The 27,384-nt window shown below is 41.3% G+C and overlaps 1 protein-coding gene across 6 annotated transcripts in view; it reads right to left on the reverse strand.

Moving 5' to 3' along the window:
• glt8d1 (glycosyltransferase 8 domain containing 1) overlaps window positions 1-27,384 on the reverse strand; it is a 37,321-nt gene that overhangs the window by 9,837 nt on the left and 100 nt on the right. Inside the window, exons 1-8 of one of the 6 annotated variants that reach the window (XM_043707865.1) lie at window positions 27,216-27,253; window positions 27,062-27,126; window positions 12,674-12,729; window positions 9,435-9,533; window positions 7,040-7,226; window positions 6,808-6,922; window positions 2,534-2,618; window positions 1,965-2,077 (exon numbers count right to left, since the gene is read on the reverse strand). In XM_043707865.1, the coding sequence (XP_043563800.1) occupies window positions 1,965-2,077; window positions 2,534-2,618; window positions 6,808-6,922; window positions 7,040-7,226; window positions 9,435-9,533; window positions 12,674-12,689 (615 nt within the window). In that variant the 5' untranslated portion in view covers window positions 12,690-12,729; window positions 27,062-27,126; window positions 27,216-27,253. Of the gene's footprint in view, window positions 1-1,964; window positions 2,078-2,533; window positions 2,619-6,807; window positions 6,923-7,039; window positions 7,227-9,434; window positions 9,534-12,673; window positions 12,730-27,061; window positions 27,304-27,384 lie in introns of those variants that run through there. The other 5 variants (XM_043707863.1, XM_043707864.1, XM_043707866.1 and 2 more) reach the window with 5 other exon arrangements.

The raw sequence follows: 27,384 nt of genomic DNA on the forward strand, positions 1-27,384 counted from the left end.
GCACCTTTCCAAAATCTGTTTCCCAATCTGTTTCTCCACATCTCTGCTGCTATTGGGGGGCCTATAGTAAACACCCAACAAGGTGACTGCACCTTTCCTATTTCTGACTTCAGCCCATATTACCTCCAAAGGCAGATCCCCCTCGAACTGCCTTTCTGCAGCCGTTATACCATTTCTAATTAGCAACGCCACCCCCCCTCCTTTTTTACCACCCTCCCTAATCTTACTGAAACATCTGTAACCAGGAACCTCCTTTGTATGTGGGAAATTGTAAAATGAACTTGATTGAGGTTTTGGAAGAGGTAACAAAGAAGATTGATGAGGGTAAAGTGGTGGACGTGATTTATATGAACTTCAGTAGAGCATTCAACAAGGTTCCTCATGGTAGACTGGTTAGCAAGGTTAGATCTCATGGAATACAGGGAGAACTAGCTATTTGGTTACAGAATAAAAACCAACAGAACTGCAGGTGCTGTAAATCTGAAATAGAAACAGAAGTTGCTGGAAAAGCTCAGCAAGTCTGGCAGCATCTTGAAGAGAAATCATAGTTAACATTTCTTCACAGGTGGTGCCTGACCTCATGAGCTTTTCCAGAAACTTGTTTCTATTTGGATACAGAACTTGCTCCAAGATAGAAGACAGGAGATGGTGGAGGGTTGCTTTTCAGACTGGAGTCCTGTGACCAATGGTGTGCCATAAGGATCGGTGCTGGGTCCACCGATTTATATAAATGATTTGCATGTGAACATAGGAGGTATGGTAAGTAGGTTTGCAGATGACAGCAAAACCGGAGGTGTAGTGGACAGCGAAGAAGGTTACCTCCAAGTATAATGGGATCTTGGTCAAATGGGCATTCAATTCTGGTCTCCCTGCTATGGGAAGGATGTTGTGAAAGTTGAAACGGTTCAGAAAAGATTTACAAGGATGTTGCCAGGGTTGGCAGATTTGAGGTTTAGGGAGAGGTTGAATAGGCTGCGGCTGTTTTCCCTGGAGCGTCAGAGGCTGAGAGGTGATCTTATAGAGGTTTATAAGATCATGAGGGGCATGGATAGGATAAATAGACAAAGTCTTTTCCCTGTGGTGGGGGAGTTCAATACTAGAAGGCATAGGTTTAAGATGAGACGGGAAAGATTTAAAAGGGATCTAAAGGGAAACATTTTCACACAGATGGTGGTGCGTGTGTGGAATGAGCTGTCAGAGGAAATGGTGGAGGCTGGTACAATTACTACATTTAAAGGGCATTTGGATGGGTACATGAGTAGAAAGAGTTTAGAGGGATCTGGTCCATTGCTGCAAATGGTTCTAGATTTAGGTTATCTGGTCAGCTTGTACAAGTTGGACTGAAGGATGTGTTTCCGTGCTGTTTATCTCTGTGACTATAGTAGTGCTGATGTGAATGTACTTGTTCAGTTTAGTCTTAACTAATAATGAAAATTTAAAGCATAAGGATTGAACATAGAAACATGTGAAATAGAACCAGTAGGCCATTTAGCTCATTGAGACCACTCCCCCATTTAATTTGATAATAGCTGATCCACTTCAACACCATTTTCCCAAACTACCCACAGAATCCTCGCTATCTGCCATATCTAGAAAACCTGTGAGGCTAAGCAATGCAATAAGCTCTGACCTATTTAAGGAACCTCATATGCATGCTTGTTGTGAACCTATCCCCTTTTCCAAGTTGTAGGAAAGTTGATTGGTTAAGAGTGGGGAAAATAAATACTAGATTATAATGGCTCAAATATTAGGGTGGTATCAATATTCCAGATTGAATAATCAGATTCCTTGTTCCACACATCGTATCATTGAGAATGTCTGACCTTCACTACCTGTGTCTTGAAATTAAATCAAAACAATGAAATATAATTCTTAATAGATTTCAGTCAAATTTAATGCATCACATATGATACAACAGATGATCAATGTTCCAAAGAGCAAATTCTACACTGTATGTTAAATACCTGACTTCCAGCACCTCTAACCAACAACTTTGAAGATACAGAATCGCAATCTTCAGAAAATGCTGCAGCATGACCTGCCTTCAGCTCAGTGTCATAAAGTTCACGGATATCTCCTAATGCACCAGGTGTAAGAGAAAAATAAGGACAGCTCACATTTGTATCGTGTTTCATTAAGTTGAAATGTTTCAAAGTATTCCAAGTAATAAATTAATTTTGGAATGCTGCTTCATTTATAACAAGTAAATTTAGAAGTTTTAGTTTGACTATGAAAAGACATTTTATGAAAAAAATTACTTGAGTAAACTACCACCATACACTAATGTAATTGATGGAAATGCAATTGCTATAATTTAGTTGCCTAAAATAAGGAAATGTAGTGGTTGAAAATTAAAACAGTTTGAAAAATTCTCATATTAGAAATCCAATGCATGGTATTAGCCATTTCACTAAATCATAACAAAAATAAAATGAATTGTAATTAAAACATAATTTATCCATGCAGTGATCTGTCTGTTGACATTTTTAAGCTATGTTCAGATGTATACAATAGAAGCAAAGCAAAAGCTTACCTTGCACAATCACATCATCATCCAGGTAAATGACTTTCTCTGTTGCAGAAATCAAAATAGGTAGATAAAACCTTGCAAAAGTCAACTGGAAAATAATGATAGATAACTGATCAAGATATGGGATTTAACATTTGATTCTACTTTAGTTAGTAAAATGATCTAAGTTTACTAAATACTAGCAAGATGAAATGTTTTCTTTTACAATTAATTTCCTGGCAAGTATAGATACAATCTAATCTTGATTACTATTCTAATATTCACTGACTACATGCATAATTATCCAAAATGCCCATGAAATGGAAGACAGGAAAACACAGGTGAGGAAATATGAAGTAGAATGCCAGTTATACTCAAAGACTTATATCCATAAGGAGTAACAATGTCAGCAAATTTAAGTCATATCCCTGGTTTGCATGTCTGTGGCAGCTGTGTGCAGATTTGTGAACTATAACTTCCAGTAAGTCCATATCTGCTGCTTGGCACTGTCTTCCATAAATGACAGTGGATGCTGGCTCAGCTGTAAATTTAAAATCTGCGAGACACCCTTTTGTTTCATTAAGCAAAGGTATTAAAGAGTACGGACCAAAGGCAGATACACAGAGTTAGGCCGCAGATCAGCCATGATCTCATCCAATGATGGAATAGGCTCGAGAGGCTAAATAACTTTCTCTTGTGGCCATATTACCAATCTCATTGTATGCTCCCAACTGAATTGCCATTGCCAGTGTTGTTTGGCGGCTGGGAAAATTCAGATTAGATTTTAACCTCTCATATTGCCTCAAAGCATCTTGGATGCCTGCTTATTCTAAGTACTGTCAAATAATTGACTACGTCATGCCTCTCAGAGGGGCAGGTGTGTGTAACAAGAGTCACATACATGGCACTGATTGGGTGGGATGCTCTTTGGGAGGTCGGTGTGGGCCAAATGGTCTGCTTCACTGTTGGAATTCTATCCTATGATCAAGAAGCCCTAGCAAAACTAGAATCCATAGGTATGGGGGGAGAGCGAGGGGGGGCTTCAGGACATCTCTGGAGGAGTTTCTCAGGGTAGTATTCTAGATCCAATCTTCAGCTGCTTCATTAAGGACCTTCCCTTCATCATAAGATCAGAGGTGAGCATGTTCGCCAATGATTTCACCATGTTCAGCACTATTTGTGACTCCTCATACTAAAGCAGTCCATGTTCAAATGCAACAAGACCTGGACAGTATCCAAGCTTGGGCTGACAAGCTGAGTTGAATTGAATTTATTGTCACGTGTACAGAGGCACAGTGAAAAGCTTTGTCTTGCGGGCAATATAGTAAGATCACATAGTTAAGTAGCACAGACATTAAATAATAGGTAATCAGCGGCAAAATCAAAAACACTGGTACAGGCAAATATTAAGAGTTTGTGAGTCCATTCAGTATTCTAACAGTATGGTAGAAACTGTTGCAAAACCGGCTGGTCAGTGTGTTCAGGCTTCTGTACCTTCTCCCCAGTGGTAGAGGTTGCAGAAAAACATTGCCAGGATGGCATGGATCTTTCAGAATTCTGGCAGCCTTTCCTCGACCGCGGGCCTGGTAAATGGATTCTTATAGATGAGAGGTTGGCCGTTGTGATTGTCCGGGCTGGGTTCATCACACTCTGTTCATCCAGGTCTTGTTGCATTTGTCTCCGATCTTGAATGGTACAGTTGCCATACCAGGTAGTGGTACATCCAGACAGAATGCTCTCGATGGCACACCTATAAAAGATGGCAAGGATATTCGCTGTCATGCCAGATTTCCTCAGCTGCCTGAGGAAGAAGAGACGATGTTGGGCCTTTGTAACCAGTGCATCCACATGAAGAGTCCAAGAAAGCTTGTTGTGGATGATCATTCCCAAGAGCCTGACATTCTCCACTCGTGCCACCTCTTTGCTGTTAGTGTGTGTGTCGGGGGGGGGCATGAGTAACATCCTGCCAAAAGTCAATAATAAGTTCCTTGGTTTGGCTGGCATTGAGAGCTAGGTTGTTCTCAGTGCACCATTTTTTCAGGTCTTCCACCTCCCGTCTGTAGTCTGTTTCGTTGCCATCTGAGATTTGATCGACTATGGTGCTGTCATTAGCGAACTTGTAAATGGCATTAGTCTGGTATTTGGTGATGCAGTCATGGGTATACAGTGAGTACAGTAGGGGGCTAAGTACGCACCCCTCGGGGGCTCCAGTGTTGAGTGTTAGTGAGGATGAAATATTGTCCCCAATCTTCACTGATTGTGGCCTGTGGGTCAGGAAACTGAGGATCCAGAAGCAGAGAGTGGGGCTTAGTCTGAGATCACTAAGTTTAGTAATCAGTCTTGAGAGGATAATATTGAAGGCTGAAGTGTAGTCAATGAGTAGGAATCTTACATAGCTGTTCCTGGTATCAAGATGATCTAGGTGGAGTGAAGGGCAAGTGATATGGCATCTGACGTGGACCTGTTGGTTCGATAGGCAAATTGGAATGGGTCAAGAATAGTGGGGAGGCAGGAGTTGATTAATGCCATCACCAGCCTTTCAAAGCACTTCATGACACCGAAGTTAGGGCCTCTGGGCAGTAGTCACAGGGATGATGTTGGCCCTCTTGAAACAGGCAGAGAGAGAGTGGCCTGCTGCAGGAGAGGTTGAAGATGTCTGAGAAGACCTCTGCTAGTTGATGTGCGCATACTCTGAGTGCACGGCCTGGTAGTCTGTATGGTCTCATCGCTTTCCTTGCATTCACATGAAGGAAAATTGATCTGACCTCTGATGCTGTGACTGTTGGGATATGTTAGTCAGGACTTGTCGGAATAGGTGCTACCTCTCTGCTGAAATTATGCTCAAAGCGAGCATAGAAGGCGTTGAGACGATCTAGGAGGGATGTGTCATTGCTATCTTGCACTCTTTTTAGAATCTGTGATGTCATTCACTCCTTGCCATAGACGCGGGGTCCCTCGGTCTAGGTCTCTAGTTTGGGTCTGTATTGGTCCTTGGCTGTCCTAATGGCTCTGCGAAGACCATACTTGGATTCCATATATTTGTGTGAGTCTCCTGATCTGAAGGCGAAAGTGAGGAGTGCAGATGCTGGAGATCAGAGTCAAGATTAGAGTGGTGTTGGAAAAGCACAGCAAGTCAGGCAGCATCAGGATGAAGGGCTCCTGCCCAAAATGTCGATTCTCCTGCTCCTCAGATGCTGCCTAACCTGCTGTGCTTTTCCAGCACCATTCTAATCTTGACTCCTGATCTGAAGGCCTAACGCCTAGTTTTTAGTAGGTTCTGTATGTCCTGATTCATCAAGGGTTTCCTGCTGGGGGATACTTGGATCGACTTCCTCACTATGCAGCCTTTCACATACTTGCTGATAAAGTCTGTGACGGTGGTGGCGTACCCATCCAAGGTACCCGCAGACTGTTTGAACATGACCCACTCACCCAATTCCAGACAGCAACGGAGTTGATCCTTTGCCTCCTCCAACCAGCACTGGATCTGTATCCGCAAGGGGCAAATAACATTTGTGCCACAGAAATACCAGGCAATGACATCTCCAAAAAGAGACAATCTAATCACTGCTCCTTGACACTTAATGGTGTTACCATCAGTGAATTCCCCCACTATGTACATCCTTGGGGTTGTCATTGACCAGAAACTCAACTTGTGTCATAGTGGATCCAGAGCAGGTCAGAGGCTTGGACTTCTTTACCCAGAAATGCACCTCCTGATTCCCCAAAGCCTGTCCACCATCTACAAAGCACAAGTTAGGAGTGTGACAGAATACTCCTCACTCACTAGCAGCTCCAACAACACTCAAGGAGATGGACAAAGCAGTCTATATCCACAAGCATTCACTCCCTCCACTACTAACACTCAGTAGCAACAATGTGTACTATCTACAAGACATACTGCAGAAATTCACCAAAGATCCTTGAACAGCACCTAACAAACCCACAATCAATTCTATCTAGAAGAACATGAATACCAGATATATGGGAACATCACCATTGCAAATTCCCCTCCAAGCCACCAAACATCCTGAGTTAGAAATATATTGGTGTTCCTTCACCGTTGCTGCATCAAAGTCCTGGAATTACCTCCCAAAGGGCATTGTGGGTCAACCATTGTGGATTGCAGTGATTCAAGGAAGCAGCTTACCATCATTTTCTCAAGGGCAACTAGGGATGGGCAATAAAACGCTGGCCAGCCAGTGATGTCCACATCTCACAACTAAATTCAAAAAAAGGACCTCCTCCTACATTTCATATAATCTATTTATTGGTACAAATGCAATGCAGATACTCACTGGTTTTATTTCAGTTGAATCACCTTCATCTTGTACTTTGCCTTTCAGAACACGAGGATCAAATCTAAGAATTTTATGCTTTATACCCATCAGTTCTTCCTTCTGAAGCCAAGCTCTAAACCAAAATTCAAGATTAGTTACAATGATTTCATTTTAATCTCATATTAAATCAAGTGTAGAACATAAACAGATTGGAGTTTTTTTGCAAAAATTAACAATGACACAAGCCTACCTTAAATGTTCAATGGTGTCATTTGTTGTAACTACATAAAAGATCACATTTGACCTGGTGTTACTATATATACTATTTATAGCTGCTATTACGCCTCCAAGTCGCTCCTCCACAGCTGGGATCAGAATTGGAATCTCTTCACCAGTTCTCTCTTGTGCAATCCTCCGTACTCCATTATATTTTGAATCTAAAATGTAAAAATTGAAGTACAAAAGAAAGCTATTTACAAATTTACGAGCAGTGTTAAATTTCTTCAATTAGCTGACAGAAGGCAAAAGCGGATACTGCAAGGTTTGTAGCTCAGGTTGAGGTTTAGGGTGTAGGTTTGCTCGCTGAGCTGTAGGTTTGATTTCCAGACGTTTCATTACCTGGCTAGGTAACATCATCAGTGGAGAACTCAAAGTGAAGCGAAGCTGTTGTCTCCCGCTTTCTATCCTGGGACAGGCTAAGCAAAGACATGCCAGAGAATTCCTAGAGGCCTGACACTCCAACCACAACGCCATAAACAAACACATAGATCTAGATACCATCTATCAACCCTTCAGAAAACGAACAAGAAATGACATCACCACAAACCCCATCCAGGACAAACATATAAATAGAAAGCAGGAGATAACAGCTTCGCTTCACTTGGAGGTCGCCACTGATGTTAGCTAGCCAGGTAATGAAACGTCAGGATATCAAACCTACAGTTCAGCGAGCAAACCTACACCCTAAAAGTGGATACTTCTGGTTTCTTAAAAACTTAATTGTGTTCAGAATGAGAATCTAGTCAATTATGATCCTTTAAAAAATGTCAGGAATTTGATTATAAACACAACTTTATATTCAAGGTTTGTGTAAAGATTCGTAGCTCAGAGCATAGCACTCATTCATGGACTCTGATCAACAAGCTCAGTGACCTGGACCCAATATATTGGCCACAACAATGAACAACCGGAACCGGCAACCGGAAGCAGCAGAAACAGAACCAAAATAAATTCCAGACGATGCAGTACAGCAGCGCTTCACAGGAAACTCCATAGCACTGAAGATGTCACCTGCAAATCAACGTCCCAGCTTGGCATAACTACGACAACTTTCTATTTGATTTTACCAGGACTTTAATTACTGTTTTCATTTTCTATTGATTTAAACATAAAATAACCATTAATGAATAAATGCTAGATTTAGTCATTTAACAGACGTTCAGCAGGTAAGTAACAGTACACTTGTTTTATTTGCTTTTATAAAAAAGATGATTGTTGCCCTTGAATTTAGGGGCTTACCAGTTCATTTCAGACAGTAAATACGAGTCAATCACATTACTGTTGGTCTGGACGCACACATTGATCAGACCAAGTAAGGATGGCAGAGTTCCCTCCTGAAAGAACATTAGTGAAGCAAATGCGTTTTTATGCAGTAGGTGTCATGGTCATTATTACTGAGACTAGGCTTATTAATTGATTCATAAATTCCAGATTTATTAAATAAATTCAAATTCTACCAATTTCTATGGGTATCTGAATTACTAATTCAGTGACATTAGTACAACACCATTGTACCTGCATTTGTTATGATCAAATGAATACAAACTTGTTTTTCCCTTTGCTGCGGAAGCCAGGCAAGAAACTAATATGAACAAAACTGATTCTGATAGCACAATTTGTCAATGTATAAGATATTAAAAGATAAGAATCGGCATTTATTACCACTTTACAGCAATTAAAATTATTCATGAATATTTTAAACTTGTACTTGGCAAAAGCCTACCTATCTGATGTTAAATAGGGAGGCGATGGCTTAGTGGTATCATTGCAAAATTATTAATCCAGAGACCCAAGTAATATTCTGGAGAATCCGGATTTGAATCCCACAGTTGGTGGAAGTTGAAGTCAGAAACAAAATCTGTAATTAAATGTCTAATAACAAACCATGAAACCATGGTTGACTGTCAGAAAAAAAACTCACAATGTCCTTTAGGAAAGGAAACAGCCGTCCTTAGCTGGGATGTGACTCCCATCCCACAGCAATGTGGTTGACTCTTAACTGCTCTCTGGGCAATTAGGGATGGGCAGTAAATGCTAACCTAGCCAGTGACACCCACACCCTGCGAATAAATAAAAAAAATGCAAGGGGATTGCAGAATAGCCAACACTACTTCTATAATATATCTACTATTAATATGTATGCTTGTCAAATTAAATCAGACAGTAACAACAACCATTTATTTATTTCACTTACAATATTTATTATGTATTCATAATCAAACATCCATTTTTGAAACAGGAAAACAAATAATCAGATGAAGACTCCAAATAAAAACAGAACTCCAAAGGCAAATAGGGCATTGATGCTTACAAAACTTAGCTGTGTGAATGAGCTGGAACATAGATTGCTAAATGTTGCTGCTTACCGGAATTCTCCTTCCTCAATAGGTCATTAGCATTGAATAGATTATGGTGCATAACTATCAAAAGCACAATTGCAACAAGCAGAATAATGAGGATATGAGCTGGAAAAGAATAAAAGATTAAAGTATTAAAAATAAATTTCACTTATTACATATTTCTCCTCTATAAGTTTCACTTTCATTCTGCAGGACTTGTATTAAGATGCAGTTCCATGATTCATTGATTAGTCTAGACAGTGAGTGACAATAAGATTTTAAATTGTGACATAATCATTGTCAATCAAGTTCTTCCCATATTCCTACATACAGTGCTCTCTTCAGTGACAAGATAACAGACAATGTGACCAGGATTAAAAACTCTATCAAGCAATATTTCACCATTGTAAAGGAGTGGTGAATCCAATTACAAACCACTGTAGTATGATGAATAACTCATGATCCAAGCCGCCAACCATACATGATGTAAATACACCGATGTGTTTGCTCACATGTCACTGTGCAGAGACTAAACCAACTTTGTATAAGGGATTGTTTATTTGTTATTTAGTTAAGTTAAAGTTATGCTCATGTCAAATATTAATTTTTGATTAATTAGTGGTAGACAGACATTGACTTTTTAAATTAGATTTAGGACCAGGCCAGCCTTCCCCAGAACATATTATAGAGATGGCCTGAACCACAACTTTTATTTTATGTTAAAGGCAAGTAGAAGGTGCTACATTCAAGGTAGGATTCGATAGAGCCACCCCTAAGCTTTAATCAAGTACACTTTGTTTTGTTGCATTTTAATTGCATTGTAAGAATAAAGAATCAGTATACCTTTATACTGTTGACATACTTAACAAGACAGTGTATTATTTAGCCACTAATCATCAACTGTTTCAATATATGCAGCATCCCTTAAACACACCCTTTGGTAAAGTGCAATACAGCAAAACAGTTATTATTATCACATTCTGTCTCTCTCAGTAGAAACAATCTACCCCTTTTGATTTCCAAAAAGAAAACCCTCTAAGTCTTCTATCTAGCAGCAAAGAGAACTCTAGCTATCTGCTCCAGCAGCTAACTAATAAAATAACCCATTGAAAGCAAAACCATAGTCCTCAGCGTCTGTGTGAGCCTGATTCCACCCACTCATGATTCTTTTGTCTTATTCAAACAAAAATCACCCAGAAAGAAATCTAAATCTATTTACAAATTTCCTGTTGGGAGAAGACATCTCAGTACCACTGTGACAAAATCCTTCTGCAAGAGAAACAGGACAGAACATATCTCTTCATGGCAGATTATCGTCACAGTAAATAGTTTTTAACTGAGACAAGGACGCTGGACCTAATAAATGGCTGACAATTTTCATTACAAATCAACCACATTCCACACTTCTGGGATGGCTGAGACAATAAATATTCGGACAGCTTTCTTCTTATCTCATCAAAAATTGAAATTCATAATATATTTCTATAGAACAACAGTTTAATCCAAATGTAAATGCTTAGGTAAAGTATCTTGATCTAAAGATGACTGTGTAGATGTGAATGAATTACAGTTATCTTTTGGAATATACAGTGGCTATTTGAATATCTGATGGCAATTAGAGATAAATCACATGACCAACCCCAAGCTTTGACTGTATATTTGGAGTTGAGTTTCCAGAATGTACCAGCAGCAGTGAGGAAGATTTTCTCTCTATTTATGTTAATCTAATTTGGCACCATGTATGTTGAGTTTCATTTCACCTATATTCCTACAAGGAGAGGGAAAACTTTGAATAGATTTCAGTTTCCACAGAAGTATTTCCAGAAGAAGACATCACCTTCAATCTTAAACTGTCCAGCTAAGGACCAAAAGGCCTTAGGTAGCTACACCAGACCAGACAGCCAACTATAACCAATGAGCTCTTATTTATCTTTTTAATTCTTATTGAATCATAACGTGGCCAAAGACAATCTCTTACTCCGTTATTTGTACTTCTTGCATGTTTGGTTTGAGTGTCAGTACACAAGTTGTGAAAGCTGAAAAGGATTTTCATATTTTTCATACTTTTACCTGGGTGGGTTTTAGCACAGTCAAATTAAGCTCTTGTTTAATTCGAGAAAACCTGCTGAGCTATATATATGTATGACTTCACACAGACAGGTATACAACTAATTGGCAATACATGCTTTTAAATTTGAAATCTCTATTATAATCAAATGAGAAGTAGGAAAAAAAGAAGGGAAATAATCCACCCCTCAAGTCATAAGAAGGTAGTTATTAATAAAGATGACTGTGTAGATGTGAATGAATTACAGTTATCTTTTGGAATATACAATGGCTATTTGAATATCTGATGGCAATTAGAGATAAATCACATGACCAACCCCAAGCTTTGACTGTATATTTGGAGTTGAGTTTCCAGAATGTACCAGCAGCAGTGAGGAAGATTTTCTCTCTATTTATGTTAATCTAATTTGGCACCATGTATGTTGAGTTTCATTTCACCTATATTCCTACAAGGAGAGGGAAAACTTTGAATAGATTTCAGTTTCCACAGAAGTATTTCCAGAAGAAGACATCACCTTCAATCTTAAACTGTCCAGCTAAGGACCAAAAGGCCTTAGGTAGCTACACCAGACCAGACAGTGTTGAAACTTTATTGCTGGAACAGCACAGCAGGTCAGGCAGCATCCAGGGAACAGGAGATTCGACGTTTCGGGCACAGGCCCTTCTTCAGGAATGCCAGACCAGACAGCCAACTATAACCAATGAGCTCTTATTTATCTTTTTAATTCTTATTGAATCATAACGTGGCCAAAGACAATCTCTTACTCCGTTATTTGTACTTCTTGCATGTTTGGTTTGAGTGTCAGTACACAAGTTGTGAAAGCTGAAAAGGATTTTCATATTTTTCATACTTTTACCTGGGTGGGTTTTAGCACAGTCAAATTAAGCTCTTGTTTAATTCGAGAAAACCTGCTGAGCTATATATATGTATGACTTCACACAGACAGGTATACAACTAATTGGCAATACATGCTTTTAAATTTGAAATCTCTATTATAATCAAATGAGAAGTAGGAAAAAAAGAAGGGAAATAATCCACCCCTCAAGTCATAAGAAGGTAGTTATTAATAAAGATGACTGTGTAGATGTGAATGAATTACAGTTATCTTTTGGAATATACAATGGCTATTTGAATATCTGATGGCAATTAGAGATAAATCACATGACCAACCCCAAGCTTTGACTGTATATTTGCATACCTTTCCTGAAAGGCATTTTGACTTCCTGCCACAACTTCAGTTCACATCGTTTAGATCTAGAAAATGAAGCAAACGATCAAATGTAAACTTAAAATAAAATTAAATGATTGAATGGACTCACCTACATTATTTATCTAGTTGCTTAATTTACTAGCACTACTCTATCGAAGTCATATATCCAGAAACTACATATTACAATGGAAAGTATACAACACAAATAATCACAAACAAAAAAAGAAGAGTAATTGCTTGGCTTGTTGAATGAGATGAGAATCTAGATTAGAGTGGTGTTGGAAAAGCACAGCAGGTCAGGCAGCATCTGAGGAGCAGGAAAATCGACGTTTCAGGCTACAAAACTATATTCTTTAGACCAGCTAATCTCCTGTGAAGATAATTCTTAAAAATTGTACAGAAATTGAAATAAAATAGAGGATATATTATTTTGATCGATTATTATTCACTGGGGAGAATAGAACTTGTTTGTTTGGTCCATAAAGTGCAGATTCGGAGAATGAGAAAATTTCAGTGTTTCATAACTTTGTTTTATATTTTCAGCACATGGAGACCTCTGCTTCTTTTTCAGAAAATTTAAAATGTATTTTTATTTTTAAATGTCTTAAAGCAGTGTTGCTTGTGTCTTGCTTGTAACATCTTATGGTGTATATAATCTACATAGGCATTTTACTTCACAAATTATTTCCATTCAATATTCACTCATTACGAGCCTTTCTGCAGACGAAATATGATTCAATGACATGCACAAAGTTTCCTGAAACCAGTTTAACTCCTAGCTATATACTGTTATACTACTGACTGCTCACGTTTCAGACAACACCTCATTAACAGAATAAACAATAAAATAAGTAAAGGACAGAAAAAGAGTGGCCATGGGAGAAAAAGAGAGAGTGGGAAAGAATGCCAAGTGAGCAGAACTAAACATTACATGCCTTAGGAGGGAACAAGATTTCAACCTTAGTCTAAACATCATCTTCATTGTGATATGTAGCACCACTAACATAATAAATTGGACTCAGGACAAACCTAGAGCTCAAAATTGAGCATGATGACTCAAAGCTATGGCCACTGTCTGCAGCAGATTTATATTTAACCACAATCTATAATCTAAAGATTTAGCATGTCCCTCAATCTGCCTACCAAGCTAGATTCAAAGAGGAGATGCAGGTCAGCACATTAAAGCAAAATAGTATAGATGCTTGAAACAGATCTGAATCCTTATTTGTGTCTCTTTCCACAATTCATTGAAGGTTTTTCCAATCTTTTGTGTGTTTTTGGCCAGGTTAGCATGCCAAGAGCACCAGGCATATATGAAAATGAATGGCTGATCTGGTGAAGCTGCTAAACAGCAGAAGTAGCATGCAGAGCAAAATGCTCACACAATCAGTAGATCAGATCAAAACTCTGCTATCCTGCCAAATTTGGTCATGAATGGTGATGGAAAATTAAACCAATTACTAGACTACATATTACACTATATTACTGTATTATAACCACGTTTGCAGAGAACACAACAAAAGGCAAGGTGGCAAGTGGTGATGGCGACTCAAAAGATCTGCAGTGAGATATAGACAAATTAAACAAGTGGGCAAAAACTAACAGATAAAATATAATAGGCAGCAGTGAGGACTGCAAATGCTGGAAACCGGAGTTTAGATTAGAGTGGTGCTGGAAAAGCTCAGCAGGATATGCAGCATCTGAGGAGCAGGAAAATTGACGTTTTGGGCAAAAGCCCTTCATCAGGAATAGAGGCAGGAAACCTCCAGGGTGGAAAGATAAATGGGGGAGGGGGGATGGGAGAAGGTAGCAAAGAGTACAATGGGGGTGGGGATGAAGGTGATAGCTCAGGGAGGGTGGAGTGAATAGGTGGAAAGGAAGATAGACAGGTAGGACAGGTCATGAGGGCTGTGCTGAGCTGGAAGGCTGGAGCTGGGATGAGGTGGGGTGAGGAACTGGTGAAGTCCACATTGATGCCTTGGGGTTGAAGTGTTCCGAGGCGGAAGATGAGGCATTCTTCCTCCAGGTGTCAGGTGGTGAGGGAGCGGCGGTGGAGGAGGCCCAGGACCTGCATGTCCTCGGCAGAGTGGGAGGGGGAGCCGAAATGTTGGGCCACAGGGCAGTGGGGTTGAGTGGTGTGAGTGTCCCGGAGATGTTCCCTGAAGCGCTCTGCGAGGAGGCATCCAGTCTCCCCAATGTAGAAGACTGCATCAGGAGCAATGGATACAAGAAATGACATTGGTGGATGTGCAGGTGAAATTTGATGGAGGTGGAAGGCTCCTTTGGGGGCTTGGATGGTGGTGAGGGAGGAGGTGTGGGCGCAGGGGAGGGTGTCAGGACGGGAGGGTGGTTTGTTGGGGGGCGTGGACCTGACCAGGTAGTTACAGAGGGAACGGTCTTTGCGGAAAGGGGTGGAAGGGAAATATATCTCTGGTGGTGGGGTCCGTTTGGAGGTGGCGGAAATGTTGGCAGATGATGTGGTTAATGCAAAGGATGGTAGGGTGGAAAGTGAGGACCGGGGGGTTCTGTCCTTGTTACGGTTGGAGGGGTGGGGTTTGAGGGTGGAGGTGCAGGATGTGGATGAGATGCGTTGGAGGGCATCTTCAGAGGGCATCTTTAACCACGTGGGAAGGGAAATTGCGGTCTCTAAAGAAGAAGGCCATCTGGTGTCTTCTATGGTGGAACTGGTCCTCCTGGGAGCAGATACGGCGGAGGCGGAGAAATTGGGAATATGGGATGGCATTTTTGCAGGAGGTAGGGTAGGAAGAGGTGTAATCTGGGTAGCTGTAGGAGTCGGTGGGTTTGTAAAAAATGTCAGTGTCAAGTCAGTCAGTCGTCATTAATGGAGATGGAGAGGTCCAGGAAGAGGAGGGAGGTGTCAGAGATGGTCCAGGTGAATTTAAGGTTGGGGTGGAATGTGTTGGTGAAGTTGATGAACTGCTCAACATCCTCGCGGGAGCACGAGGTGGCGCCGATGCAGTCATCAATGTAGTGGAGGAAGAGATGGGGAGTGGTGCCGGTGTAACTACGGAAGGTGGACTGTTCTACGTAGCCGACAAAGAGACAGGCAGAGCTGGGGCCCATACGGGTGCCCATGGCTACCCCTTTGGTCTGGAGGAAGTGGGAGGATTCGAAGGAGAAATGATTAAGGGTGAGGACCAGTTCAGCCAAATGAATGAGAGTGTCAGTGGAAGGGTACTGTTGGGGACTTCAGGAGAGGAAGAAACGGAGGGCTTGGAGGTCCTGGTCATGGCGGATGGAGGTGTGGAGGGATTGGATGTCTATGGTGAAGATGCGGCGTTGGGGACTGGGGAAACGGAAGTCTTGGAGGAGGTGGAGGGCGTGGATGGTGTCTCGAACATATGTGGGGAGTTCCTGGACTGGGGGATATGACAGTATCGAGGTAGGTAGAGATGAGGTCGGTGGGGCAGGAGCAGGCTGAGACAATGGGTCGGCCAAGGTGTTCAGGCTTGTGGATCTTGGGAAGGAGGTAGAATTGGGTGGTGCGGGGTTCCCGGCCTACGAGGTTGGAAGCTGTGGATGGGAGATCTCCTGAGGTGATAAGGTTCTGTATGGTCTGGGAGATGATGGTTTGGTGATGGAGGGTGGGGTCATGGTCGAGGAGGCAGTAGGAGGAGGTGTCTTCGAGTTGGCGTCTGGTTTCAGTGGTGTAGAGGTCAGTGCGCCAGACTACCAGTGCACCCCCTTTATCTGTTGGTTTGATGGTGAGGTTGGGATTGGAGCAGAGGGAGTGGAGGGCTGTGCATTGTGAGGGTGAGAGGTTGGAATGGGGGAGGGGGTAAGACAGTTTGAGGCGGTTAATGTCTCAGTGGCAGTTGGAAATGAAGAGGTCCAGGGCGGGTAATAGGCCAGCGTGGGGTGTCCAGGTGGAAGGAGTGTGTTGGAGGTGAGTGAAGGGGGTCCTCAGAAGGTGGACGGAAGTCCTGATTGTAAAAGTTAGCTCAGAGGCAGAGGTGACAGAAGAATGTGAGATTTGCACTTTGGCAGGAAGAAGAAAGGTGCTGAATATTATATAAATTAAGAAAGACTACAGAAATCTAAAGCATAGAGGGACTTTGGGAGACTTCATCCATGAGTCACAAAAAGCTAGCATCCAAGTTCAGCAGGTAATAAGAAAGGCAAATGGAATGCTGGCCTTCTTTTCAAAAGGAACAGATTATAAACATGGTGAGGTTTTGCTAAAATTATACAAGGTATTAGTCAGACCACAGCCGAACAGTTTTGGGCCCTTTATCTAAGTAAAGATATTCTGGCATTGGAGGCAGTCCAGAGAAAATTCACTAGATTGATAACATATATGGAGGAACTGTCCTGTGAGAATGGCTGAGTAAGTTGGGCCTGTACTCATTTAGAATTTAGAAGAATGAGAGGTGTACCTATTGAAATATACAAGATATGCAATATGTGAGGAAAAATTTTAGTTAGTTTGAAAAACTGAATTTGAACTATTCCAAAGGAAATAACAGTCAAGTTTCAGTGCTACAAATGTCAAATCTGTTTTTTTTAAAAAGGTCCTGCTATGGACCAGACCTAACCCCCTTCAAATATATCAAGAAAGTAGCTAGACCCTAACTTTTTCTTATTTAAAGGCAAGTGTAAGGTGCTGTAGTCCAGATGTAATTTGATTGTTTACACTATTCAGCTTTAAGCAAAACACACTTTATTTTTATTCTATAATTAAAATACAAACAAGAAGAATCGGAATAACCTAACTCTCTTGGAAAATTTAGATTATTTAACTACTAAACAGCAACAGTTCCAATATACTAACCGCCAAAAACACACTCTTGGCAAAGACAAATTCAGTGAAACAGATTGTCTCACTTGCAATTCTGGCAAGGTAGTCCAACTTTTAGCTGTGGCAAAGAGAGAAAAAAATGCAATGCCTCACAAGATATTTATTTCATTAGCTTGGAGGAAACAGTTCTGCACCTGTGGCTTAAAACCTCTTCAAAAGAAAAAGACGCAAGCTCCAAAGTTTGCTTTGTATACTTTTCAGCAATGTATGTGCTGTACCAAATTGCCATCAGCACCAGCCTGGGAATTTCTTCTAGCTACAGCATGTTATGTCCACATGCATCTCTCTCTAAAATTCATGGTTTCTAATTACGTTTTCATTCAAATTATTATGATTTGTATGACTATTTCTCTCTTATTCATCCACAAATTCTGTACATCAGTAGTGCAATTTTACTTAAGATCAATTTCCAATTGATACGAAAACCTGTAATGGGAAGTAATACGCAATAATCAATGAACTCTCTAGCTTTGATATTTGATTTCCAGACTCTGCCTATCAATCTGTATTAGAGAAAACACAGGTTTTGCTTACAGTAGCTTTTATTTTCAAAACCAAGTTACTTTTTTGTCTTACTGTCTTTTAAAATTGCCATGAGTAGTATTTTGCATTTTGCAATCAGAATCCAAAATTGGTAAGCAATTTTGTTGTGCATTTTTACAGAGAAACATTATAATGGGTGTCTGCTTCAGAAATTGTTAAAAATAAGAATTCTGATTTTTGGAAATTTTAAGATCCTTTAAGCCATACCAATACGTATTATTTATTAATACATTGTGAAATATGGTTTGAGGTCTCTATAACAGTTAAAATATATATAAAAAGATTTTCTTTCAGCATGCTTGAAAGACTGCATAGGCTCGTCAATATATTCCCACATTATTTATAATGATAATGTCATAGAGTCATAGGAGATGCACAACACAAAAACAGACCTTTCGGTCCAACTTGTCCATGCCAACCAGATATCCAACCCCAATCTAGTCTCACCTGCCAGCACCCGCCCCATATCCCTTCAAACCCTTCCTATTCAGTACCCATCCAGATGCCTTTTAAATGTTGTAATTGTACTAGCCTCCACCACTTCCTCTGGTAGCCCATTCCACACACGTATCACCCTCTGCGTGAAAAACTGACTCTTTGGGTCTCTTTTATATCTTTCCCCTCTCACCCTAAACCTATGTCCTCTAGTTTTGGACTCAGCTACCCCAGGGAAAAGACCTTGACTATGTACCCTATCCATGCCCCTCACGATCTTATAAACCTCTATGAGGTCACCCCTCAGCCTCCGATGCTCCAGGGAAAACAGCCCCAGCCTATTCAGCCTCTTCCTATAGCTCAAAACCACCAACCCTGGCAACATACTTATAAATCTTTTCTGACCCCTTACAAGTTTCACAACATCCTTCTGATAAGGAGATCAGAATTGCACGCAATATTCCAAAAATGGCCTAACCAATGTCCTGTACAGCCGCAGCATGACCTCCCAACTCCTGTACTCAATACTCTGACCAATAAAAGAAAGCATACCAAATGCCTTCTTCACTATCATATCCACCTGCAACTCCACTTTCAAAGGAGCTATGAACCTACACTCCAAGGTCTCTTTGTTCAGCAACACTCCCCAGGACCTTACTATTCAGTGAATAAGTCCTGCTAAGATTTGCTTTCCCAAAATGCAGCACCTCACATTTACCCAAATTAAACTCCATTTGCCACTCCTCAGCCCATTGGCCCATCTGATCAAGATCCCATTGTAATCGGAGGTAACCTTCTTCTCTGTCCACTACACCTCCAATTTTGGTGTCATCTGCAAACTTACTGACTATACTTCTTATGCTCACATCCAAATCATTTATACAAATGACAAAAAATTGTGGACTGAGCACCGATCCTTGTGGCACTCCACTAGTCACAGACCTCCAGTCTGAAAAATAACCCTCCAGCATCACCCTCTGTCTTCTACCTTTGAGCCAGTTCTGTATTCAAATGACTAATTCTCCCTGTATTCCATGAGATCTAACCTTGCTAACCAGTCTCCCACGGGAAACCTTGCCAAACGCCTTACTGAAGTCCATATGGATCACGTCTACTTCTTTGTGACTTCTTCAAAAAACTCAAGCAAGTTTCTGAGACATGATTTCCCACGAACAAAGGCATGTTGACTATCCATAATCAGATCTTGCCTTTCCAAATACATGTACATCCTGTCCCACAGGATTCCCTCCAACAACTTGCCTAACACCGACATCAGGCTCACTGGTCTGCAGTTCCCTGGCTTGTTCTTATCACCTTTTTTAAATAGTGACACCATGTTAGCCAACCTCCAGTCTTCCTCCACCTCACCTGTGACTATCGATGATACAAGTATCTCAGTAAGAGTAGAATGATGCTGGAAAAGCACAGCAGGTGCTTCATCAGGAATCCCAAAATGTCGATTTTTCCTGCTCCTCGGATGCTGCCTGACCTGCTGTGCTTTTCCATGACCACTCTAATCTTAACTTTAATCTCTAGCATCTGCAGTACCCTCTTCTGCCTATCTCATCAAGAGGCCCAGCAATCACTTCGCTACCTTCCTACAGAGTTCTATGGTACACCTGATCAGGTCCTGGAGATTTATCCACTTTTATGTGTTTCAAGACATCCAGGACTTCCTCCTCTGTAATATGGACATTTTTCAAGATGTCACCAACTATTTCCCTGCATTCTATGTCTTCCATGTCCTTTTCCACAGTAAGTACAGATGCAAAATACTTGTTTAATATCTGCCCCATCTCCTGCGGCTCCAAACAAAGGCCGCTGATCTTTGAGGGCCTCCATTCTCTCCCTGGTTACCTGTTTGTCCTTAATGTATTTGAAAAAACCCTTTGGATTCTCCTTAACTGTATTTGCCAAATCGATCTCATGTCCCCTTTTTGCCCTCCTGATTTCCCTCTTAAGTGTACTCCTACTGCCTTTATACTCTAAGGATTCACTCAATCCATCCTGGCTATATCTGACACATGGCTCCTTCTTTTTCTTAACCAAATCCTCAATTTAAATTGTTTGTAAACATGCTATGCATCTCTATGACTCTAATATAAATTGTTTGTAAACAATTTATATAGAGTCATAGAGATGTACAGCATGGAAGCAGGTCCTTCGGCCCAACTTGTCTATGCCCACCAGTATCCTAAATTAAGCTAGTCCCATTTGCCAGCACTTGGCCCATATCCTTTTAAACCCTTCCTATTCACACACCTTTCTAGATGCCTTTTAAATGTTGTATTTGTACCAGACTCCACAACTTCCTTTGGCAACTCTTTCTATACACACACATGAAAATTTTGCCCCTTAGGTCCTTTTAAATTTTATCTCCTCTCACCCAAAACCTATGCCTTCCAGTTCTGGACTCCCCACCAGGGAAAAGACCTTGTCTATTTCCTATAGCCATGCCCCTCATGATTTTCTAAACATCTATAAAGGTCACCCCTCAGCCTCAGATGTTCTAGAAAAAAAAACATTAAAATTTCTCTACAGGACTGAAGACGAAACAACCATTTTTAAAATAAACATCTGACAAAAGTTGTTTGACAGACTGCTCCTTTCATGGTTTCATTCCAAAGAATGCCAAGTAAGACCACAGGTGTTCTTTTATAAATCTCAAAGATTTTTTCCAGAACAGTGCAATTTATATCAAAATGACTTATATTGAGGAATTTTTCCGATAGTAATATGGGAAAGGGACCGTAAAAACATTGAAGTTGTCTATGCAACTCACATCAGGCTATTTCTCCCACAAGAAACAATGGAATAAGGTACGGGCTGGGACTGTAATGGTAATGAAACCGAAAAGTGCTGGAGATCCTAGTGCTTCAGGCAGGAGAGAAAGGATGGGGATAAAGGATATTAACGGTTCAGATTAAGTGATCGGAATGTGAGAATGGCAGAACAATGTCGTGTCTAACTGCAAGATTGGAAAGACAGTCACACTGGAGTGGGGGGAGGAGAGAGAGAGGACATGGTGACAGTGAATGTAAAGCTAAAAGAAAGGGAAATAATGCAAGTGGACACAAAGTCTGAAGGTATTGAACAGAACATTGCGCCCAGAAGGTTGGAAAGTGCTTAGTCTGAAGATGAGATGTTGCTCCTCCAGTTTTCGCTGTGATTTGCTGGAGTATTGCAGTATTCTGAGGAGGGCAGACAAATGGGTACTATGATAAAAGGCAGTAACTGTAATGTTGTGTTTCAAACCTCACAAAATATGTGCTAAACACACATTATACTGTACAACAGAATGTACACATCTTCTGTGATTTTTGAGAAGATTTATAGCCTAGGTTGAAGTTCAGGTTGTAAATTTGCTCGCTGAGCTGGCAGGTTTTTTTCCAGATGTTTCGTCATCATGCAAAGTAACATCATCAGTAAGCCTCCGGTGAAGCGCTGGTGTTCTGTTCCGCTGCCATTTATGTGTCTTGGTCTGTTACGGCGGGTGATATCATTTCCGGTTCTTTCTCTCAGAGGTTGATAAATAGAGTCCAAATTGATGTGTTTGTTGACGGAGTTCCAGTTTGAATGCCAGGCCTCTAGTAATTCCCCTGTGTGTCTCAGTTTAGCCTGTCCTAGGATGGATGTATTATCCCAGTCGAAGTGGTGCCCTTCTTCGTCTGTATGTAAGGATACTAGTGATAGTGGATCATGACTTTTGGTGGCTAGTTGGTGTTCTTGTATCCTGGTGGCTAATTTTCTGTCTGTCTGTCCGATGTAGTGTTTTGTTACAGTCCTTGCATGTCCAGGAATTACGAGCAGCAGAAGAAAAATACCTATACAGCATATTCAAGAAGAATGGGTACCCGATAAACACAGGCAGAAGTGGGTACTGCAGATGCTGGAGATTAGAGTGGTGCTGGAAAAGCACAGCAGGTCAGGCAACATCTGAGGCACAGGAAAATTGACGTTTCGGGCAAAAGCCTTTAATCAGGAGTGAGGCTGGGAGCCTTGGGGGTGGACAGATAAATGGGAGGGGGGGTAGGCCTGGGGAGAAGCTGAGAGTGCAATAGGTGGATGGAGATGGGGGTAAAAGGTGATAGGTCGGAGAGAAGGGTAGAGTGGATAGGTGGGAAGGAAGATTGACAGATGGGACAGGTCATGAGGACAGTCCTGACCTGGAAGGTTGGAACTGAGGTGGGGGGGGGGGGGGGGGGGGGGGAGAATTGAGGAAACTGGTAAAGTCCATATTGATGCCTTGGGATTGAAGGGTCCCAAGGTGGAAGATGAGGCATTCTTCCTCCAGGTGTCAGGTGGCGAGGGAGTGGCGATGGAGGATGCCCAGAACCTGCATGCTCTCAGCAGAGGGGGTGGGGGTTGGCAGCATGCAAGGAGCAGGAAAATCAACATTTCAGGCAAACACCCTTCATCAGGAATAAGGCTGATAATCACAGTCCACCAATTCTTAAACAATAAACCCAAACAAGTTGACATAACACACCCAGAAAACCCTAGGCACACCACCATATGTCAAAAACATCTCAGAGATGACTACCAGACTACTCCGACCCCTGGGTATCATGGTAGCCCACAAACCTACCAACACATTAAACAACTACAGACGAACTTAAAGGACCCTATACCAACAACCAGCTAAACAACCGTCATTTACAAAATACCATGCAAGGACTGTAACAAACGCTACATGGGACAGACAGGCAGAAAACTAGTCACCAGGAGACACAAACACCAACTAGCCACGATGACCCACTATCACTAGTGTCCTTACATTCAGACGAAGAAGGACACCACTTCGACTGGGATAACACATCATCCAAGGACAGACTAATCAGAGACACACACAGGAATTCTTAAAGGCCTGGCATTCAAATTGGAATGCCATCAATAAACACATCAATTTAGACCCCATTTACCAATCTCTGAGAAAAAGAACTGGAAATTATACCACCCATCTTAATAGACCAAGACACATAAATAGAAAGTGGGACAAAACACCAGAGCTTCACCGGAGGCTCACTGATGATGTTACCTAGCATGGTGACAAACCTGCCAGCTCAGCGAGCCAACTTACAATCTGTACACATCCCCTGTAGAACATCCTCCTTGTCATACAGAAGAACAAAGAACAGTACAGCATAGGAACGGACACCTCTGCCCACCAAGCCTCCACTACCACATGATGTCTTTTCTAAACTAAAAATCATTTGCCTCTACCTGGACCATATCTCTCTATTCCTTGCCTATTGATATATCTATTAACATGCCCCTTATATGTTGCTGTTGGATCTGGCTCTACCAACTTGTCTAGCAGTGCATTCCATGTCCTTGTCAAAACATGCCTCTCACATCTCATTTAAAAATTTTCCTTCTTTTATCTTAAATCTATGTGTTCTAGTAACTGACATTTTTACCCTGGAAAGATGACACCAACTATCTACTCTTTCGATGCTTTTCATAATTTTGAGAGCTTCTATCAGGTCACCCCTCAGCTTCCATGGTTCAAGTGAAAATGACCCAATTTTGTCCAATCTCTCCAGACATCCAATACCTTCCAGATCAGGCAATATCCTGGTAAACCTTTTCTGCACCTACTCCAAAGTCTCCACATCCTTTTAGTCATGGGGGTGACCAGAACTGTACACAATGTTCCAAATGTGGCCTAAAGTTCAATTCACCTGCAACATGACTTACCAAAGTTTATACCCCAACCAAACACAAGCATGCCATACGTCTTCTTGACCACCTTATCCACGTGTTGCCCCTTTCAGGGAATGTGGACATGTATGCCTAGATCCCTCCTTGTGTTAATACTTCTAAGGGTTGTATACTTCCCTCCTGCACTAGACCTTCTAAAATGCGTCACCTTGCATTTGTCTGAATTAAATTCCATCTGCCATTTTCCTGCCCAGGACCGCAGCACAGCTTTATCCTGCTGTATCCTCTGGCAATCTTTGTAATGTCCGCAAACTTACTAACCAGACCAGCAACGTTCTCCTTCAGACTCAGGTTCCCCAGAACCCACAGTCACCGCTGCAGACTTCAAATTGGCCTCTTGCGAGTGAACTCATGGAAAGCGACCAGTCCAGATGGAGTCTCCAGCTGTGCACTCCGATCCTATGCAGACCAGTTGGTGGGAGTATTCGCAGACATCTTTAATTTCTCTTTACTATAATCTGAAGTTCCTACCTGCTTCAAGAATACCATAGTCATCCTTGTGTAAAAGAAATATCAAGTAGTGTGCCTCAATGACCATCGCTTCTCGCTGTGACATGCATAATCATGAAGTGATTCAAGACATTAATCATGGCACATATTTAGCTCCAGCCTCCCAGACTGCTTGATCCTCTACAATCTGCCTATGGCACAATAGGTCCATGGCAAATGCCATCTTATTGGTCCTACATGCATCCTTGAACATTTGGACAATGTCAGTCTCCTACTTATTGACTATGGCCCTGCCTTCAACACCATAATTCCAACCAAAGTCATCTCTAAATTCTGAGATCTAGGACTCTGCTTCCCTACTGTGCAATTAGATCCTCAACATCCTGACCCACAGACTGCAAGCAGTAAGGAGAGGTAATAACACTTCCTTCACGATAATCCTCGACACCAGTGCCCCACATGGCTGCGAACTCAGACTCTTACTGTACTCCTTTTACACTTACAACTTTGCAACCAAATTTCACTCTAAGTCCACCATAGTGGGTTGGACCTGAAAAACAATGAGACAGAGTACAGGAAAGAGTCAACTGGTTAGTGGCATGGCATAAAGGCAATAATCTCTCCATGAACAACAGAAAAATGAAGGAGCTGGTCATCCATTTCAGGAAGCAGAGTGGAGAACACACCCCTGTCTGTATCAATGGTGCTGACGTAGATTTAGCTGAGAGCATAAACTTCCTAGAAATAATGATAACAAACGGTCTTGGTCCATCCACATCGACACCACCATTAAAAAAGCAAAACAACGCCTCCATCTCCTAAGAAGGCTAAGGAAATTCGGCATGTCCAAAATGACTCTTACCAATTTTTAGAGATGCACCATAGAAAGCATCCTATCCGAATACATCGCAGCTTGGCATGGCAACTGTCTGCCCAAGATGGCAAAAAATTAGAGTTGTGAACACAGCCCAATTGATCACGCAAACCAGCCTTCCATACACTGGGCAGAAGATACAGAAGTTTGAAAACATATACCAACTGATTCAAAAACAGTTTCTTCCCCTCTGTTATCAGACTCCTGAACAGATCTCTCATATATTAGAGTTGATCTCTCTCTGCACCTTCTTTGTAGCTGTAACATGTATTTCGCATTTGGTTCTATTATCCTGATGTACTAATGTATGGTATGATTAGATTAGATTAGATTAGATTCCCGTGTGGAAACAGGCCCTTCGGCCCAACAAGTCCCTGTGGGACACCAGTGGTCACAGATCTCGAGTCAGAAAGGCACTTTTCACCCCTATTGGTCTTCTATGACCAAGCCAGTTCTGCAGCCATCTCCCCACCTCACTGCAGATTCCATGTGACTTCACCTTCTATATCAACCTGCCATGAGGCACCTTGACAAAAACCTTTCTAGAGTCTATGTAGACAACGTCCATCATCCTGCCCTCAATCGTCTTTGTCATTTCCTCGAAAAACTCAAACAAGTTTGTGAGACACAATCTCCCCTGTAAAAAGCCATGCAGTTTATCGCTAATAAGTCCATATTTTTCCAAATGGGATTAAATCCCGTCCCTAATAATCTTCTCCAATAAGTTCCCCACCACCGAAATAAGGCTCACTGGTCTGTAATTTCCCAGATTATCCCAGGTGCCCTTCTAGGAAGGGAATAACATTGGCTATTCTCCAGAAAATGCATTTGTGACATTTAAGCAATGACGCAAACAGAAAATCGTTTTAATTGTAAAAATACACAAACGTAAAGAGCGTTTTTAAAATATTCTATTTTAACCTATAATATAAGAGGAATGATAGGACATTAGGACATTAAGTGGAGGATGGAGATGCAGTTAGAGATGAACAGCCAACTCAAAACCACAATCCTTCAGCATTTCTTATTGCACACCACTGACACCTTCTATACTTGTTACAAATGTACTCACTGTCGAAAGATTGCAATGACAATTCTGATAAAGTTCAAGTCGATTGCTTACGATGAGTAATGCGGGAGAACATAATGTAATTTAGAATCTTCAAACAGGATACTGGGAATAGATGGTAAGGTAGTAGCCCTTACGAGTTGTACATTAAGCTGAACCATGTTGAAAATAACACATCGCGAGTGTGAGAGATTTTCATTTCATCCACAAGTCAGCGACGTGAATGCAAAACATCGTATAACGTGTGAACATCCTCTATACAGTGGACAGCAGCATACATGTACGAAGCCCTTTGAGACAAACCGCAAATTCAATGTAATAATATAGCTAGCAGGGACAATTATAAGTGAGTTTACCAGTCTGTTCCCACACAGGAAATATTTAAAATCAACTTAGAACAAAGGATTTGTCTTTGCTTTCTAGTTATTTTGCGAGGAAAACACACACTGGATAACTGAATACCTTCAGGAAGAAACTCCACACGTTTACAGCGAATTGAAAAGGGCGAGGGAAGAAAGATCCATTTGCTGAGTTTGGAAAGCGACAATACAGAAAGAATGAGAAACTCCATAAAGTTGGATTCTAACAACAAACATTCATTGTTGAGAATCCTTACCAATATCACCGCGAAGGCACGAACTTTAACAAGCCAACTGCCAACTCAACACGAGAGTAGGATGTCTAACTTACTGCCCGAATCCTTTACCTCAAAAAACAAAGCACGCTCCATAAGATAGAATACCACTCTGGATATATCATTTACAAAGAGTTTTTGATAATTATAT

This window comes from Chiloscyllium plagiosum, chromosome 18 (assembly GCF_004010195.1).
Source record: "Chiloscyllium plagiosum isolate BGI_BamShark_2017 chromosome 18, ASM401019v2, whole genome shotgun sequence".
Classification (NCBI taxonomy): domain Eukaryota; kingdom Metazoa; phylum Chordata; class Chondrichthyes; order Orectolobiformes; family Hemiscylliidae; genus Chiloscyllium; species Chiloscyllium plagiosum.